The sequence below is a fragment of the Epinephelus moara genome, chromosome 18, assembly GCF_006386435.1.
Source record: "Epinephelus moara isolate mb chromosome 18, YSFRI_EMoa_1.0, whole genome shotgun sequence".
NCBI lineage: Eukaryota > Metazoa > Chordata > Actinopteri > Perciformes > Serranidae > Epinephelus > Epinephelus moara.
Window position 1 is genome coordinate 20,762,257 of NC_065523.1, and position 19,040 is coordinate 20,781,296.

At 44.3% G+C, this 19,040-nt stretch overlaps 1 protein-coding gene across 1 annotated transcript in view; it reads right to left on the reverse strand.

Moving 5' to 3' along the window:
• adgrl1a (adhesion G protein-coupled receptor L1a) overlaps positions 1 to 19,040 on the reverse strand; it is a 110,951-nt gene that overhangs the window by 52,076 nt on the left and 39,835 nt on the right. The window contains exon 2 of the mRNA XM_050068817.1: positions 9,688 to 9,872. Coding sequence (XP_049924774.1) covers positions 9,688 to 9,757 — 70 coding nt within the window. The 5' untranslated portion in view covers positions 9,758 to 9,872. The remainder of the gene's footprint in view (positions 1 to 9,687; positions 9,873 to 19,040) is intronic.

Here is a 19,040-nt window from a genome sequence, read left to right on the forward strand (position 1 = left end):
ATGAGGGTGCCAGGGGTGGGGGGACTGTGCGAGCTTGTGGGACAGTGTGTGTGTGTATGTGTGTGCGTGGATGGGAGGGGGTAATGCTGGCCTCAAAGCTAGGATGCTATCTCATCTCCTCTGACTCCTTCGCCCGTCTCCTCACAGGAGATGAGATGAGGAGCGACTGTATAGGGAGTCACCAGCCATGCTATAAGGTCAGAACACAAAGCAGCGCCAAAATGACACACATCCACTGTGATGGAGCCGAGTCAAGCTAACAGACAAGGAGGGAGAAATGGACCGGCAGAGCAAATTAGACAGGGTAACAATGGGAAAAAGATAGAAACCTTCAAACTAGATGCTGGCAGAAGATGAACATGACGACCGTTCTTTGTGGAGGCACAAGGTCGCCGACATAAAAGGAGCGAGGCAGACAGAATCGTGGGAGAGAGGACCTCCTATTGTTCTGATCCACTCAGCACAGGCAGCCACTCTCCTCAGCAGCCCGGTCCTCTAACTGAACTGAATTACAGCACAGCCCATAACATTACATCATTCATAAGAGAATTAAACGTGCCCCCGTTGGAAAGGGGATACACACATCCTCATGCAACTCATACTCATGCATTTGCAATGATGACTGCACACACACACACACACACACACACACACACACACACACACACACACACACACCAGCATTCTCGCGGGCAGACACACACAAGCCTTAACCCTCATCCACCCTCAACCTCGAGAACTCTCAGTGTGTGTTGACAAACTTTGCTGTGGGGGGAACTAGCAGGCATAGCAGAGAGATTAAGACAGGCGGTTAAAAAGCCACTGAGACACAGAGCAACACACACACACACACACACACACACAAACTTGAGGAAGGAGGCGAGACGGGACGTGCTCATACTGTCAAACCACTTCATTGCTGGCCCTGGCGCCTAATTATGCAATAAAAGCGCCTCAGCGGGGGGAAACAGCATAGCCCAAAATAAAAATCAGCCTGCCTAAAAAGTAGAAGATTCACCCGGTGTAAAATATCCTCCATCTCCCTAGGGACGGGAGTTGTGCTACAGGCCCAACACAACTCTATTCTGTTCTTTTGTTTCCAGTACATATCACAAGAGGCAGGCCAGCAGACAGTGAGTCAGACCTAGATTCATACAAACATTGTGGTGGAGTAAAACTGCAGGTGATGCAGGGAAACAGCCACAGGGATGAGGGGAGAGTAGAGCAGAGAGGGAGAAGCAGAGAGAGAAAAGTTAAGATGGTGGTGAGAGACTGAGGAGAAGAAAGTGATAAGAAAAGGGAGGTAGAGTGAGAAATAAAGTGTGAAGGAGAGAGAGGAGGGGGGTTGGGGGATACTGAGTGAGTACCATGCATGGCGTGCTGTCAGAGAGATGTGTATGTGTGTGTGCTTTTTAGAGAAGTTGCAAGTCGCATCAAGAGACCAGTTAGGAAAGATGAGTGTCAAAGCCCAACCCTGCCGCTGCATTAGACACTTAATTAACCTCCTTATACGCTAAGCCAAAGGCTTGGACATGTGGACAGAGTGTGTCTGTGTGTATTTTTACTGCGCATGTTTATAAGCGGATCAATCTGTATGCAAGTAGGCAGCCACAGCGCGCAGCGTTTCAGGTGCCTCTATACCTTTAGATTTTATATCTATGAATTAAAAATGAATCTGGCTGTAAAACCCTGCTCAATACCTCTTATCCTTTTACGCCATCGTGTTCACCTGCAATGCAATCAACATACACTGTATGCTTCCCCCTCTCTTTGTGTTTTTTTTTCTTCTTCACCTCAGCACCATCCCTCGATCCCTCATCCAATTTCACCCACCCGGAAACTCTCTCATTTACCCTCCCCACCCGTCCTCTTCACCCTTCCCTCGTTCTCTCCATGTCTCCACTACTCCCTCATGTCCTGACCCTTCACCTCACGCTTTCCCCTCTTACCTTCCCATCCTCTTCTCCTTCTTCACCCCCTCTCGCAGCTTTACCAGCTTCTCCACTCATCCATTTCCCTCCCTACATTTCTCTCTCTCTCTCTCCCCCTCCTCTACACTCTCTGCCCTTGGCTGCCAGCCGTAAGCTGCTGCTGGTAATTATCAATCTACAGTCCACAAAACACACGAGAAGCAAATGCACACATTCTCAAGCGCATGACATGCTTGACACATACACACCAGCACCAATAGCCCCGGATACACACACACACACACACACACACACACAGGCACACACACACAGTCCTTCACGGCTACAAAGCCTCAAAGTTACGCAGCTAGGCCCTGAGAGAAAAGAGGCAGCTATCACACGACTGCACAAACAGGAACACAGTCCCCAATCCTTTATGTAGGAGCTTGTTTGCCGTACACAAATCAATGTACACAAACTAACATACCCGACGCACACAACTACAAGCAAGCGCAAACACACAAACAAAATAGGCACACACACACAGTCACGCACAAACACACGTACACTAACACCGTGAACGAATGAATAAACAAAAAGCCACAGCCCCTGTATACAGGCGCAGACACATGAGAGCAGTGTGCGTCATCTTCAAAGGGAGGTTTGAAAGAACACACCGCCACTCCGCCCCGGCCTCTCCCTCCTTCTCCCACCCGCCCCCGACTACCAATATATGTTCAAAGGCCATCCATTAACCTTTCACTCACACAGGCCTCTCTGTGATCTACTGCTCTCAGCCAAGGGCTTTGAAGAGCACAGCAACCCCCAGCACCGAGGAGGGAGCAGGGGAGGTAGCAAACGAGAGACGATAGAAAGAGGCAAAAGAGAGTGAAAGGAAAAGGGAAAGGAGGGAATGATAATAACAAGAGATGTGCCCTGTTAACAGATAGTAGGCAGAGGGTAAGGAAAGGTAAACAGAGCCAGGGGGATGATACTCGAGGAGGGAGGCTGGATAGAAAGTGGGGTAAGGCGATGGGGAGAAGAGAAAGGAGGTGAAAGAGGGGGCGGAAAGGGAGGAGAGGAGGAAAATGGAAGAGGGAATAGGAAGAGGGAGAGGGAGAGGGAAAGGGAAGGACATCACGATGCAGAGAGAGAGAGGGAGTAATAGCTGAGGTGTTAGGGGAGAGAAAGCCGAGAGATTGGATGAAAATGAGAGGTGAGCATTAGGAGTGAGAGAAGTGAGAAGCAGCGACTGTTGCTAGTATGATGGGAGGAGGCGGCGAAAGCTTGAAAACGTACACGATGAGCGAAAATAGAGAAACAGGGGAAAAAGGCTTTACAGCAGTTCTTTATTGCAAAGTCCAGATGATACGCAGCAATATTCACAAGCTGCTAGATTAGCAATTAGTGTCAGTGAAGCCTGTGGATTTCAGCTTTATGGCAGGGGGGGAACATGGTAAAACATATTCAAATGCTATTTTCAGACACAATGAGAGCATTTACTTGACTCTATAAACACATACATAACTAGCCGGTTCTGATGGGCTCGGTCTATAAAACAAAAAATTATTAGAAACTTGAAAATGCGAGTTGTCTGTATAGTTCTGAATTTAAACCATTAAAGTGGGTGTAAGTCATCTGGCTGTCTATGATTGTGCCACTAATAGTCTACTTAAATTGTGGCAACACATATTAGTACTGTTGTATTTGGGGAAAACAATACTTCAAAGGTTACTTCCCATTTAATTTCAATGTATGATAATGATGCTGTAACAAGAATTCAGAATTAAGAATTCAAAATTAACAGCAGCAGGTGCAGCATGTAGGAGCAATGACAAGAGCATGAGCCTGAGAGGTTACAAAGTTCACCTCGCTGATGTTTATGTGCACAAAATATTCCGGTTTTTGCCCCTATTTTCAAAAGTAGAATATTCCTGTGAAGCGGTTTTCATGGATAATAAAAATTCATATTCTTTGCATCACAAAAAAAAGAGTTATTTCAAAGTTTCCTACAGGCGGAGGACTTGTTTGACCGTGCGAGCACAGACTCCCTCTTTCATTTCCTCAACCACCTTCTTGAAAAGGTCAGTGTTGAGATATCTGCACATATCCAAAAACCTGTTGACGTCAAAGTCTTTCATAATCTTTAAAAGTAGACGTGTTTGTCCTTTCGACCAGCAATGTGGGCGTTTCTTTTGGGCATGCATCCCCACGCCAGCCTTGCAAACTGTTGGCTAGTTGGTTTGTGTGCAACGTATCCATGACAACACACAGAGTTGACTGCAAACAGACAAGAGGCCGTGCGTCACAAACAGAACCCCAATTGAGAGGCATATGAATGTGCTGTATACATGTCCAGAGGATGCTATTAAAACTCAATTATATGTCTTAATTGGAAAATGCAAAAACAATCAGAATATCTAATCAGAATATGCTGTTTACATAACTATATCAAATTTGATCATATTCGGAATAATAGTGGAATATTAGTGTGCTTATAAACGTAGCAATTGGCTCATTAAGAATATAGTTAGTTATTCTAGTGTCACCTTATTCCAGTGCTCTGCCTCAAGTAAGCTCAGTTTTTCAGACCTGTCTGATAGCAACAAAAGTGTAGAGCAGAGAGTTTACAAAACACACATTAAAGCAATATGCTGTTCAGCAAATTATACAACAACAAGGAGCCAAGAACACATAGCAAGGTTGGCGGCACTACCGTTTTATTGCCTCCTCTCGAGATATTATTGCTACAACCCTGTCAGAGAATCAATTCTTATGAATTAGTGAGTAGGTTGCAGTTTTGAAATTATCATTTTAATAATATAGTATTGCGGGACTGAGAGTCTACTCTGTCTCTCCCTGTGCAAAAATTAAATATTGGATGTGGTTCCAGGTCAAGTATTTTTGAAGATCTTTATTCAGAATTTTAAATCTCGGGTTGAGCAACTTAAACCCAAAAGAACTGTCAGCTCAGTCATAAAAAAGCATCTGGCTTGCAAAGGCACAGTGAATTCTTCATGTGGCCCTCCATGAAAAATAACTACCCCCCCTGCATTATAGAAAGCAAAATACTGCATTGAGATCAGTCCCCGTTCAGACATTGTCACCATCCAAGGACAGTCGGGAGACTAAAGCACTTTGTTGAGAAGATGTGTAAAAACAGCTAGGCCCCCATCCTTAAATAATAACTATCGTTCAGGGGAAAAGGCACAGAAGAAAAAAGCTGGGGAGAGGAGGGGAAGACAGATAAAAATGTCTGCGTGTGCACTAAAGGACCAGGGGCCTTTCCACGCGACTGATCTGAGAGCAAAGGCTTAAATACAGGAGAGATGAGAACAGATTCCACCAGTCAGCTGGCGCTGGTGTCCTGATATGAGTGGAACACACATACTGACATAAATGCTCTCACACACACAAACCGTCTGACATGAACACACTTACACAAACACAAAAACCCACAGACTCTTGCACTTACATATCATTACACACTCACAGACATATTGTACACACACATATTATACTATAGCTGTATCTGTCTAGTATTTGTGCCGAACCAACGACCAGCACAGCCGCACACAGAATACACAGCATGTAGACTGATGCACATAATGTGCAACCAAAGTTCACAAGCCTGAGTTCTTTAAGTAAACTTTAGCTGTAGGCCGTTGGGAACAGGTTTAGCACAGCGAGCTGACTGGCAGGCAAGTATAAATAACCCTAGTGCAAATGAGCGCAAATGAAACACCGAAGCTGGAGGACACATTGCAACATAGAGAGAGGTGTGTATAAGAGGAGGACGTTATGTTGACATTGCTCCACCATTGTAGGGTCTGTGGATGGAAACGCACCCAACATACTAACGCACTAATCAAAATGTTGGTAATTACAAAGGGGTTACATCCCACCATACTCTTTCGGGAAAACGTTAATATGTAAAACATATAACTTATATATTCTGTAGTTTTGCATCTTTTCACCATGCAGGAATAACTTCTTTTGGCATAGCCTATTTGTGGACATTTTTCAGCCTTATTCCCCAGCTCAAAACAGAAAAGTAATCAAAAACTAATCAAATGTAACAAGTTACATTACTTTGATAAGGTAATTAAAATAGTGGCATTACTTATTACATCACCAACAGGGTTAACTAGTAATCTGCAACCTATTGCATTTCTAAAGTAACCCTCTCAACACGCATCACCCAGATGTGCCGATCACCAGGATGGGGAAGAAACAAATCAAAGCTGTGTGTCGCAAACTGCAGTGAAAACCCCAACTGACACACATATTACGAAGGTGCTGTATACACGCCCAGAGGATGCTTTAACAACCCATGACTCAATCAGAAAATGCTAAATTCGGAAAAAGACCTAAATCACATGATCTAAACAGAATATGTTATTCACATGATCTTATCACATTCAGAATATTTTCATATTTGGATACTTATTACACTTTTAACAGGGTAACTAGTGCGGTAACATATTACATTTCAAAAGTAACCTCCCCAACACTGAAAATCCAGATGTGCCGGAGCCCAGCTTATCCCTTTTAATGTACCGTTACACCCCTAACATATACAAAATCATATATAAAAAAAATCCCCCTCAGGATTGTTACATGTATCACCACTGCTTTCTTCTCGTGTTTGTCGATCAACACAATGCCCGGTTGGTTAGCCATCACCAGTTTGTCAGTCTGGATCTGGAAGTCCCACAGGATCTTAGCTTGGTCTTTCTCAACCACCTCGGGAGGTGTCTTCCGTTCTGACCTTGGGACTTTCAGCACATACTCAGTGCAGATGTTCCTGTACACTATGCCAGCCACTTGGTTATGGCGTCATATGTATGCTGTTCCTGCCTGCATCTTACACCCTGCTATTATATGCTGAACTGTCTCAAGAGCATCTTTGCACAGCCTGCACTTGCGGTCCTGTCTGGCGTGGTAGACCCCTGCTTCTATTGATCTTGAACTAAGCACTGGTACAAGCATTGGAATGCTACTATATATAAACTAACGATACATAAATAAAGGACTAGTAATCCAACATTATTATTATGCATCAACATTAATTATTATTAGTTATTCTCAGACAGGGACATTTGAACTTAGTGATCGTTTTGTGACTCCAGATCGACCAGCAGTCACCAGCAGTCCAGCACTGCTGAAACTGAGACAGTTTGAATTCACATGACAGGCTTACAGACCCACCAGCAAGATGTCAAAAAAGTGTCTGCAATGTTCTCAAAATTGACCAAGATGACTCCCAAAATGTTGAGTGCCAGATATGCCAAAGGAAACTGACATATCACAAATGTACAACGAGTTTGGCAAATCACCTGAAATCTGTCAGTAACAGCTAGGCCGTCTCGCAAAGTGTTCTGTTTTCTAGCCTTTATGAAAAACGTGACTGCGACCTGCATGCTAACAAAGTGGCACTCTGTCATGTTATTTAAAGTGTAACAACTGAAAACCAATGTTTCCAAAAAGTCTGACATGAGTCCTTGAGTCTCTTATTAACCCCCCCACCTCAGTCAAAGCTTCAATTAATTGTGGACATTTCTCACTGAAGCTTCAATGCCCACAAACTGGTATTTGGGACAGCACTAGCACAGAAATACAAATACACACTCACACTAACAGATGCACACAGCGATGCTTGTGCTGTGCTAAATGAAAGCTCTGTGTCAGGGCTTCATCACATACGGCGCAGCTGCCTGCAATGCCTGCCACATTAAGCAAGCCTAATGGGCTTTCAGAGCAACAACGCTGCGTATGAAGGGTTGTACATTCTCGAGCATTCTGTGGAATCAGCGGGACATTCAGTTTGTCAGGGTGTGCGTGTCAGTCTGTCGGGGAGCCTGCCGGGCCGGGCGGGTGGAAGGGTTTTGTATATACCACCAGGAACATGACTTTATTTCCCTAGGTTAGTGTGAGCTTGCATTCACGGATGAAAATATTGTTTCTGTATCACACAGCCAGTGCATTTCAAAGAGAAATGGAGAACTGCACAGCGATTTTACAAGATAATAGGGCAGGTGAGTGAGGACTGTGGGACGAAGCAAGAAGGAAATATGTGTACAAAGCTCACGCTGGTTAGGAACATTTGCATTAAAGAGCTGGTTTCAGAAGAGAATAAATGTGTGGGTGTTAGGGGTAAATATTAGAGTGTGCAGCCAGGAGTAGAGTGAGGTTAAAGCATGGCAGATTAGTCGGGACACCGAGGAGGAGCAGGGGTACACATTAGACTGTGAAGCCATGTGTGATGATCCTGCAGGTTTCCAAATGAGCTCTGATTAGCCTGAGAGTGATTTCAGCAGCTCTCGTCACATCAAAGCCCGGCCCTCTTCCTTTAAATTCTCTCTCCCCTGCTCTCGTTTCTTATTCTCCCCTGCTCCCCTGGTTGAACTACTGTAGAATAAAGAGAATACATTTCAGCTGAAAATCAGCTGCCAAAATTCTGTGCACCACAACCACTTGTCTACGTGCGTGCCTGTGTGCCTGATCCCATTAGGAGAAGATTTTCTTAATTTCATCAAACCGAATGTTGCACCTCTGCTTTGGAGCTGAATACAGATAACAGTCAATTGATTATTAATGCATTATTAATACCCCCCAAGTGCCAGGTCACACAGATAGTGGGATTATTTTCACGCAAATGCACACACCCACACACAAACACAAAGCAACACAGCGCCAGAGGCCAAATGTGTCCGATGGAACAGAGCGTACGCCACTCAAATCCAATGCTACAAAAGCAGCCAAATTAAGATGGGAAAAAAACAGCACCTACTCAAATTAGAACTGCACCTGGCCAATCAGAGCTTACACGGAGGGAAAGTGGAAACCAATGCTGACACAGGCATACACAAACACATTTTAATTTTAACCTCCCTCCCTCGGTTTCCTCGACTCCTCCCGCCTCATCACTAGCCCCTCCCTGTGGCGGCTGTGTCTCTGCCCGACGCTCCTCCCACTGCTCGTCCTAGCTGTCCATCACCCAGCGGCTCGTTGGCACAGAGCTGACTGAGAGCATACAGCAGATGGTGTGCTGCTGTCTGTGTGGCAGGCCACTAGCAGGACACCCAACAGCCCCTCCTTTCCCTCCTCGGCCCTCTGCCTCCCCCTGCAATCCCTGCTCCTTCCCTCCTACACACACACACACACACACACACACACCCTCCAGCATCACTTCAGCCCAACCAGGTCACCTGCTGCCAGGCTTACAACAGCTAGCGCACACACAAACACACACAAACACAAAATGAACTGTCTCATGGTACATGGCACATTCAAAGAGGTCACACATATGGCACTGTTACATGCACGGATTCCCCCCTTATATTCTCGCCACGCTCCGAGTAACATCGAGATGACAAGAAATTTTATTGACATTCACACGTACACTCTCTACCTCGCTCACAATCTCTCCCCATCTCCTGTCGAGGCAGTTTGGTTAATCAAGTGCAGCGTTTCTAGCCTGGTCAGCAAGTCAATACGCTTACAACCTTCATCACGTAGCTAACGTAAAATATTACATCCTCATTTGCAATAACCTGGTCGGGCCAGTTACAGAGCACGGTGAACCTAACAGGAGCTTAGTGCAACATTACAAGCTGGCTCAGTGAGGCAATACGAAATTATACATATTGTACTGTATATGCTGCATGTATAAATAAAGGCTTACAGAATACTGAATAGACATGAGTGTAGTTATTTGTAATGTAATGTGACAATACTGAAAAAATCCCATAATATTTTAATATGTATTACGCACCTGCCGAGGACGGAGCAACGCTGCTGATAGCCACAGCACAGGTGAAGATGACCCATACTGCCAGAGCCATGTTGGAGGCCGACCAGGGGGCAGGGCAAGGGGTGGGGCTAAAGCGTAGAGGCGGTCAGCAGGCACAGGTGAGTGGGGCGGCACTTCCTCAGCTCACACCCTCCCTGAGGGTGATCCTGCAGAAAACAAGGGAAAGAAACATCAGAGAGGTAAGAGCCTCGTAAACATTTGTATGTAACTGTGTGTCCATAAAGAGGAATCATTCTACTGTTGTGCTGTTCATGCGTACACCTCTCAGTGCGGCGTTTGAATTAGACAGTGTTGACTAATTTATTCTGCATTTAGCACTGGAATATGTGATAATAACTCAGCACAAAACTGAGAGCCTCATGAGTGGTAAAGCATACTAAGAGAGGAGAGGAGAGGAGAGGAGAGGAGAGGAGAGGAGAGGAGAGGAGAGGAGAGGAGAGGAGAGGCTCCCCCTGTGGTGGTCAGGTATAATGATCAGACAGGGAGATCTGAGGCCATTTTGTGCAGGATGGCATGGCAACAGCTGTTGCCACTACCAGCTTATCACTCTACAGTGTTTGAACGCTTGATTGAATCAGACATGCTACATATGTTTTGGGGATGTTAACGGGGCTATGTTCAACATGTGAAAAAAATACATGTCCTCTGTGTGTATGTGTGTGTGTGTTTGTGAGCGGGCATGCACACATGGCGAGACAGTGAAAAGTGGTGACTCAGTCAGCAGTGCCATAGGGCTCAAACATCTCATTTGCCTAATGAAATAAATCATAATCTGGAACTTTAGCTCTGATTTTTTGACGGTAGAAACTGCTCTGCCCCCTCCAGGGGTTGGAAGACAGAAAACAGTAGAGACGGTATTGTTAGAGCTAATACTCCTCCTGCTGAGCTTGCTGATGAAACAGACAGATTGGACTGCATCTGTCTGTATCTGTGTGTATTTTTTTCCTATTTTTTGGAGGGAGATGGGGGTTAGAGGATTTCCTTTGATCTCTTCATCCCTCTATCCCCTTTATTTGATTGATCCTATACTGTCGGAGGGTATAATATAATGCGGTAAGTTCTAATTGGTAATTTCTATCAAAAAAAAAAGTCACATTTGCTGAAACTGTCACTACAACCACACAAAAACAGATGAGACAGACGATCTGTGAGGAAAATCATGCTCCTCTGCCTCCTCATTCTAATGGCATTTGCAAGATTTCGCCACAGCTAAACAAAAACGACCAATCAGAGCCGAGGATCCTGTAACGCAGCTGTCAATCATGTCAATCACTGCTTGTGAATTTCAGTGACACTGTCAAACTGATCAAATATGTATCAGGATTCTGTTACTGCATTGCCTATTTCGCCTCAAATATTTTTCAGCAACATATATTAGTGTACTGTTGAGCTGATAATGAGGTTTGTGACCCAGCCGCCATGTTGAAAACAGCTGAGCCAAAAGCGGCCGGAGCTGAGGATACTTGCAAAATGCCATTGGAACAATTCAAGGGGGCGGATATAGTGGATATAGTGACGGTTTGAGCAATTATGACAGTTGCCGCCTGAAGCTTTAGCATGCACGCACTCTCTCAAACAAAAAGCTTCGGCTACTTTCAGTGCTGCTAACTTAACTCTATTCCTAAGCCTGAGCCCTTGCATTTTCAGCTAACCTACAAAATAACCACCGCACGCAGATCCAAACTCTTATAATGTTTCGGTGATATAAAGTGATAAAGCTTACAGAAGCTTAGAGCAGAACATGTGAAATCAAAATCTAACTCTAAAAATATTGAAGCCTTCTGCTACTAAGTTACACCCCAACGGATTCTCCCTTTCAGCAGTAAAAAAGGTGATTCAAAATCCTGACGCCAAGAAACTTGCCACCAGGTTTTACGGGGCCCTGTCAATCCCAAATCATGAATACCTGGGTTGAATCAGATGTCTTTGGGAAGCTTATTTTGGAGACAGTATCTGGTCATGCTCTTCAGGTTGTTTATTCACCAACAAAGCTGAGGAGTTGCAATTTAAAGTTATATATAGGCTCTAGATTACCCCACTGAAATGCAACAAGTTTAATCCTTCGCTTTCAAAATACTGCAATAAGTGTAAAAACTCTGAAGATTCGTATTTCCATTTTATCTATGGCTGTAAATTTCTTCTTCCCCTGTCTTCTGGGTCAAGGTGTGTAAAGAAACTGATATTATTTTTAAGAAAATTGGGATATAGTCAGCAGCCCTGAACCTTAGCTCCTCTTCACTGAGGCTGATTAAGGTGCTTCTTTTTAGTGTAAGGACGTGAGTTCTACTTCAGAGGATTTCAGATACTGTTCTTACGGTTTCATATTGTTACTGGAGAATTATGGAACTTATACCTTTAGAAACTGTAAGCCTCTGGCTCAAGGACCAGATTTTTCACATTTGGGACTCTTTTCTGGACTATATTGGAAATGATGGGGTCTCAAAACACGGTTTATGTGCTCAATATGCCTTCACTCATTTATTAACTAACTATTTATTTATTTTTTGGTTGTTTGGTTTGGTTTGGTCATATTGTTTGGTTGATTCTTTGACACACACATATATATATATATACACATATATATAATTTATAATTTATTTTTTCAAAAGTGTGGAGGATGTGTTCTGTGTTATGTGTATCTTAAATTAAAAAAAAGGCAAAAATTCTAAGTAAACGTCTGGGAAAATAAGTGCTCAAAAGGAAAAAACAAAAGATAGACCCGATGAAGGTCTCCGAATCAAAATGTTCTTGTTCCCAAAGAATTTTCTATTATTGCAAGTGTAGCAGACGGTGTGCGGGAGTTCATTGTTCTAGGACAATAAGTGCTGAATTTTTAAATCAAACACTAATCTTGATTTTAAACTTTAATTTAAAATGGAGAAAGACATTTGGAATTATAAAAAAAGAAAAAAAGTCTCTACATTTTTGTAATCTTTTGATCCTTGTCTGTTTGCTCAATGACACACACATCAACATGTAGCCATGGCCAAGCTCTCTTCTCCTGGCAGCCAAGATGGCAGCTCCTGAGTGACTGGGTGGCTTCACCCCCTCTCTTCATCATCACTGATTTGGCTTCCCCTCCACCTCTTCAGCCCCTCCTCTTTCTGACCTTCTCTGATATTTACCCTCCTCCCCAGTGGCAACGCCCGGCCCGCAGCCACCGACCTGCCTGGGTGTCGCTGTGTGGATTAGTATGTTGGATGTCGTGGAGTACGAGCAAGAGCGGGAGAGAAAGGGAGGGCAAACAGCAAAGAGTGAGAGAGAGTACGCAAGCAGAACATAGAGTACAAAGCACATCCGCAGCAGCTGTTCTTTACACCAGCGTTTATTTCTATCACTACACACAAACACACACAACCTCTGCACTAGTGCAGCCTGTGCCTTAATTTGAGTTTGTTTGCGACCACCCTCTATGACCAGAAGCTGAGAGAAAAGGACACGCTCAGAGGGAGGGCAGGAGAGACAAAGAAAGAGTAGAAAAGCAGTAAACAAATAGCAATAGACATGTGATGTGGTACTGTAGAAGCCTTGGCGGCACCGCTCTCTCTCACGGCCTTTCCTCTCTCTCTGTATTATTAATGGTCAAAAAGTGATCCCCTCCTGTGCGGTGACAGGCTGTCGTTTTTTTCCTCCAACTTTTGTGGTTTTAATAAGAAAAATCTGTCTTTCCTCTTGTTTCTTTTGACTGTGCTTCTGTCTGTACTTTTCAACAATAGCTCTCCTGTGATCTCAGAAGATGAGGAGGGCCGGAGAAAGAGTGCAGGGAGGCAGGGAAGAAGGAAGGGGAGGGCAGGTTGGGGATTGAGGGAGAGAGGGAGAGGAAAGTGCATGGTGGATAAATTGATTTTTATTTTGTGACAAAAAGAAAGCTAGCATTACACAACACTCCATTTCAATGTGGAGGGAAGGGAGAACAGACGGGAAAGAAGAATGCAGTTATGGCCAAAATGAAGAAAAAGAAGAAACAAAGGAGTGACAGAACAAAGGAGTGACAGAACGATGGAGCAAAAAAAAAAGACAGGAAGCATCACGCAGCCTGACTAACTAATAAGCAAGGAACAGAAGGAGCAAAAGGAAGTAAGGAACAAATGAAGTGAGGGAGGGATGACTTTCTGTATAACGAGAATAAATAAGAGAGAGTGGGAGGAGAGACGGCTGAAAATAGCCAAGTGAGGACAGTAAAGGAATAGTAAGAAAGCAGGAAGTAATGTCAAAGGAGAGAGCATTTCTTCTGTCTGTGTCTCTGCGTCAGTGTGCCTCTGGGTGGAGGAAGGTTAGGAGTCTTTGGAGGGTGTGAGATGGGTGTCTTCACCCTCCGCGCTCTCCCTACTTGGAGGATGTTACGCGCCCGAGGCCAGGGGCTGACCTTTTGCACTGATCACATCCACCATTATTATCATCACTGTTTCTCTTCTAATAGAGCGGAACATCATATCCCTATGAGACCGGAGCCCACAAAATGGGAGAACGGACAGCAATTTCACCGGACTGGTGGAAAGGTGAGGAGGGCGAGCAGGGGAGACAGTGGGAGGCAGGGCGAATGACAGTCAGCTGTATCAACTCAAAGACAGACGTGCGCCTGTCTGAGTGAAGTGATGGCGGAGTTACACTTAAGTGCACAGCTCCGTCATCTTGTTTGGGATGCTACCCTCTGTTTCTTCAGCTATTAATTTACAGGCTGCCTTGATCCAAAGCAAATAACCTCATTATCCACTTCTATTGGATCATTACGATAATCACCATGATCATTAGGATCTGTTTGCTTTAGCAGACACGCTCATCGAGAACAGGGTGTCACAAGTCCTTTTTATACGGGGTGGGGGGTACTGTTATAGGCTGCGTGTGTCTGTCACGGGAACCATTCATGTTTAGCACATCACGCAAATCACTTCTGTACAGAGGAAAGAGGCATTTAGGAACATTACCCGACCAGAATCAAAAGGAGCGAGAACAAAGAGTTTACGTCGACAGTTTTTGCTGCATAATTAGCAAAGCTGGTGCAACTCTCAGAGCTGCTACAGCTTCAGGCTTTCTCTCCTCTGTTTTTTCCCTCTCCGAGGGGAATCTGATATCAAGGTGGGAGAGACAAGTATGATAAGCGTGCCTGTGTGTGTGTGTGACCGGGCAGCCCGTGGTCAGGAGGCAAAAGATACACACAGCTGATTGGACTATCACTGCAGCTTTAAAAGTATATTCTCCACTGAGAGCTTGCCAAAGATGCTCTCCCGCATAAAGCTCTTAATTAGCATTTCAATATATTTGAAGATGAGGTATGTTGTATGAACAAGTGAAAATCATGCAGGCCAACAGGGAGCAAAGCGGGGAGCGGGAAAACGCAAACACACAAATTTATTTGGTTAGAAAAACACTCGTGATTGATTTAAAGATTTGACAGTCATAACTTCTGACGGTCTGTTGCTCCATGCAAAGAGAAGTCTTTGCATCCGAAGATGAAGCACCAGCATTTCCCATGCTATTAGGATTGATGTTTATGCCTCAGATGCTTCAACAACAAATAGTTGGTTCAGTAGCAAAGCTCCCGCTATGAAGGAAATGATTGCCTCCTAGCAACCGACACAGTCGAGCGTGCAGAACTGAATGGCAATCACATCTCACTTACAAATCAGAAAGTGATGCAAACTGCTGCATTAAATATTTGTAATCAAGTAAAAATTCAGTTCAAATAAACTTCCAACATCCACTTAAATTGGAATGAATTGAAAACAAGTACTTTTCTTTTATTCAGGGCTGTTGGGATTTGGTTTCAGTCAGGTCTGAGACAGGCACTTTATTTCAGAGGAAAGTATCACTAGACTCAGTGAAGGCTAGCCATGTAGTATTAGAGTTTGATGAGACTGCAGAGAACGACAAAAACGTATGCTTCGCCTGGGGGCCTCTAAGTAATTCTCCCTCTGAGTCATCGGAGCCGAAGCTTTGTCACACTCGATACTCTTTTGTACTCTCTTGAGTTAGGCAAGTGGGAGCAATACAAGGAAGTGTAACAATAAATGAGGATGAGATAGAATTCATTAATTACTCCTTCACCTCCATAAAACTAATCACTCGCCAAAGTGAATATAATTATCCTACTTTTCCTTTGGAAACGTAACAGACATACCATGAAATATCATTACCATCACCATCTGTGATCGGGCTTTGCTGAGTGGGAGGCTGTGTTTTTACTGTCAAACCTGCCTTCCAGGATGCTGAGGTATGACAGTCGAATTTAATTCAATGATTATTCAAATTAGCCAAAGTGATGATTTGGACACACTTCCACTTCCACACTGTGTGTGTGAGTGTCAAAAGCACCCATTAACGGAGCGCGTGGAATCAGATAAACTCTGATTACGAGGAAGAGTTTGCTTCAATCACTGCGCTAAAAGTGACATCAAGGGCAGTGGCTGGCACAATCCGACACCATTATCTATGACATTCAAAACAACAGGAACTCTGCCCTGCTAGTATTTAATGTCCTAAAACTAAAGTTAAAAAATAACATAATTTTCTACAAATTGTACCAGAGCACCTCTGTACACTTAACAGATGCCACAACAAGATCGAATCAATGTCACAGCAAAAAAAAAAAAAAAAAAAAAAAAAAAAGATAGCAGCTCGTAAAAATCCCCTTCATTGTTATCTTCCAGTTGGGCCTATCGCTAATCTCCCTAATCCTTTTTGGTGAGGCTATCGCTAGCAAAGACACCATAATAGCATTAGATATTATTCCTTCACAACAACCTGATTCTATTACATTTGCATTGACGCCGAGCAGCCCACACGGTCTCGGTCATAGTGAGAACTGTGATGTTAACACTGGAGCATTCATTCAGGATGGATAATGTTGTTAAGATAGCGGCGACAGCACAGGCACATTCAGGTCAGATCATCCCAACACTTCTCCATTTACTGGGGTAGGTCAGTTAAGGCCGGAGCTCTGGTGTGGTAGTATCTCGCTGGCTGCAGCAGCAGGGCTGTTTATATAATGACACCATTGTGCCGACTGTGTGCAGATGGAACATCAGAGCTCTTGTAATGGCCTGTGTATTAGGGCCAATGTGTTTGATTACTGACTCAGGGAGAGCGGGGATAGGCTGTGTAGTCAACAGGGAATAAGGCTCCTTCCAAAACAGCAACCCAGGGAAAAAAAGACCTATTTGAAGAAACAGAAGGAAAGAGAGGAGAGACAAAAAAAAAAACAGGGAGAGACTTTAATGGAAGTGTGCTTTAAGGGAATGCAAATGAGACAAGGGAATCTGCAGAGCTGCAGAACACAGCGGAGGGATATCAAACAGGGCTAGTGCGGCTGTCAAAGAGGTAAAGGCAAAGGGAAGGGGGGGGGGTAGAGAGAGAGAGAGAGCCCCTCTCACTTTATTCAATAGACACTCCTGTAGCACTTTTTCCTGCTTCAGCATCCGCCCTCGGCTGCAGCTCTCCACAAACCCCAACCCACACACCTCCTCATCTCTAGAGTCTACACTTTAACTATTGTATGTTTCCGAAACAGTAGTAGTTCTAAAAAAAAAAAAAAGGCCTGCCTGTAAAGAAGCCAGTAGGAGTCCAATATTCCTGAGTGACAGTTGTACATACTAATCAGAGTGCACGAGTATCTGAAGGCGGTTGGCTGTGTGTGTGATAACAGGGCTTCATCTGTGAATGAGTGATAGAGATAGTCTGCCCCGAGCCAGCCAGCCAGTCAGTCAGTTCGTCAGCGATGACACCGCGCGGCGGAGAGAGCGCGTGCTCCTCCGGCCTGGTCTTCAGTGTCTCCAGTGTGGCCTGTGATTTATTGTGGCGGTGGAGAGCTTGTCACTGTTCATTATTACTGATGCAACAGGAGGCAATGCCACCACCCATCAATGCTTGCCCTGTGACGCCCGCCACAGCTGCCAGAGGAAGTGACCTCAGCACCCACCTGTCTTCTAACGCAAACACTGGCTGCCGCCCCGCTCTAATGGGATCTAATGTCTTACAGGGATGAAACCTCTGACCCAGTTTGGCAGCCATCTCTTAGCCAATCACTAATCAGTGGAAACATTATACATTAAAGGTCCAGTGTGAAGGATTTTGGGGGATATATTGGCAGAAATTGAATATAATGTTCTTTTTAGTGTATAATCACCTAAAAAATAGGTGCTGTTGTGTTTTATTGCCTTAGAATGAGACATTTATATCTACACAGGGAGTGGGTTCTCATCCACGGAGTCTGCCATGTTACACCACCACATATCCACACTGGCCCAGAATGGACAAACCAAACAATGGCTCTAGGTGCGAGGTGCCATAGCCGAACATTACTGATTTAAAATAAAACTGCTTTATTCAGTGTTTTTACCATCTTAAATCACCTGGTCTGTTTGTGTTAGAAAAGAAGAGACCTCTGCAGATAATACCCAGTGAAAGCCTCCTGAACATCTGATCTTAAGTTATCAAAGAAAACAGGTGAGCACATATTAGCAGGTGCTAGGCTAATAACTCATCGGTGATGAACCAAACATTACCTGGGAAACACTGAGTTGCAGCTGCTTTATTCAGTGTTTTTACAAGTTTTAATCACCTTGGTCTGTTTGTTTTGGAGAGACAGAGACTGCTCTGGATAATCTGTCTACTCCTGAACAATGAACACTGAAGGAATCCTGACTGGGAGGTTACCGCACAGCTAGACGCCATTAAAGCCTACACACTGCTCCTTTAATTCAGACTGCAATTTGGCAATGACAAATGTCACTTTTGTCATCTAAATACGTAGATCTACTCTAATCTATTTTTTAAAAACACAAAGAAGTCACCGAAAGTTGAACAGCCCAATTTGTGCCGCGTCTGTCTGCACCGAGACACATAACTTCATCTTGTTTCTGGCTTTTGACTTTTTCCTCTCACGCTTCCTCCTCCGTTTCTATTCCCCCGCGTCCCAACCTCACAGTCAAATTAGATATACTTCATATCAGTCAACCTGCGCTGTCAAGTTTGTCAGCATGAGTTGCGTCGCAAATCAATGAGAGGAAATGAATAATTCACTGTGACCATTAAGTCTACACAACAAGAGTGATAACTGCCGGCCCTGACATTAATCTTATGAGCCACCAACAATGGATTATGATATAACATGATAATGTTATGAAATTGTACTCTCTGGTGAATCTTGCTCCCTCCCGCCCTTTGCATTGAGCTGTTCCCAGATGTCACTTGGCTGTGACTGGCAGGCTGCCACCCCGAGTGCCTGTGCACCGCCAGGCTCCGCTAGATCCATCTTCATTAAGGACAGAAGCGCTGTGAGTTGTGTGTGTTATTATCAGTGTCTATTAATCTGAGAG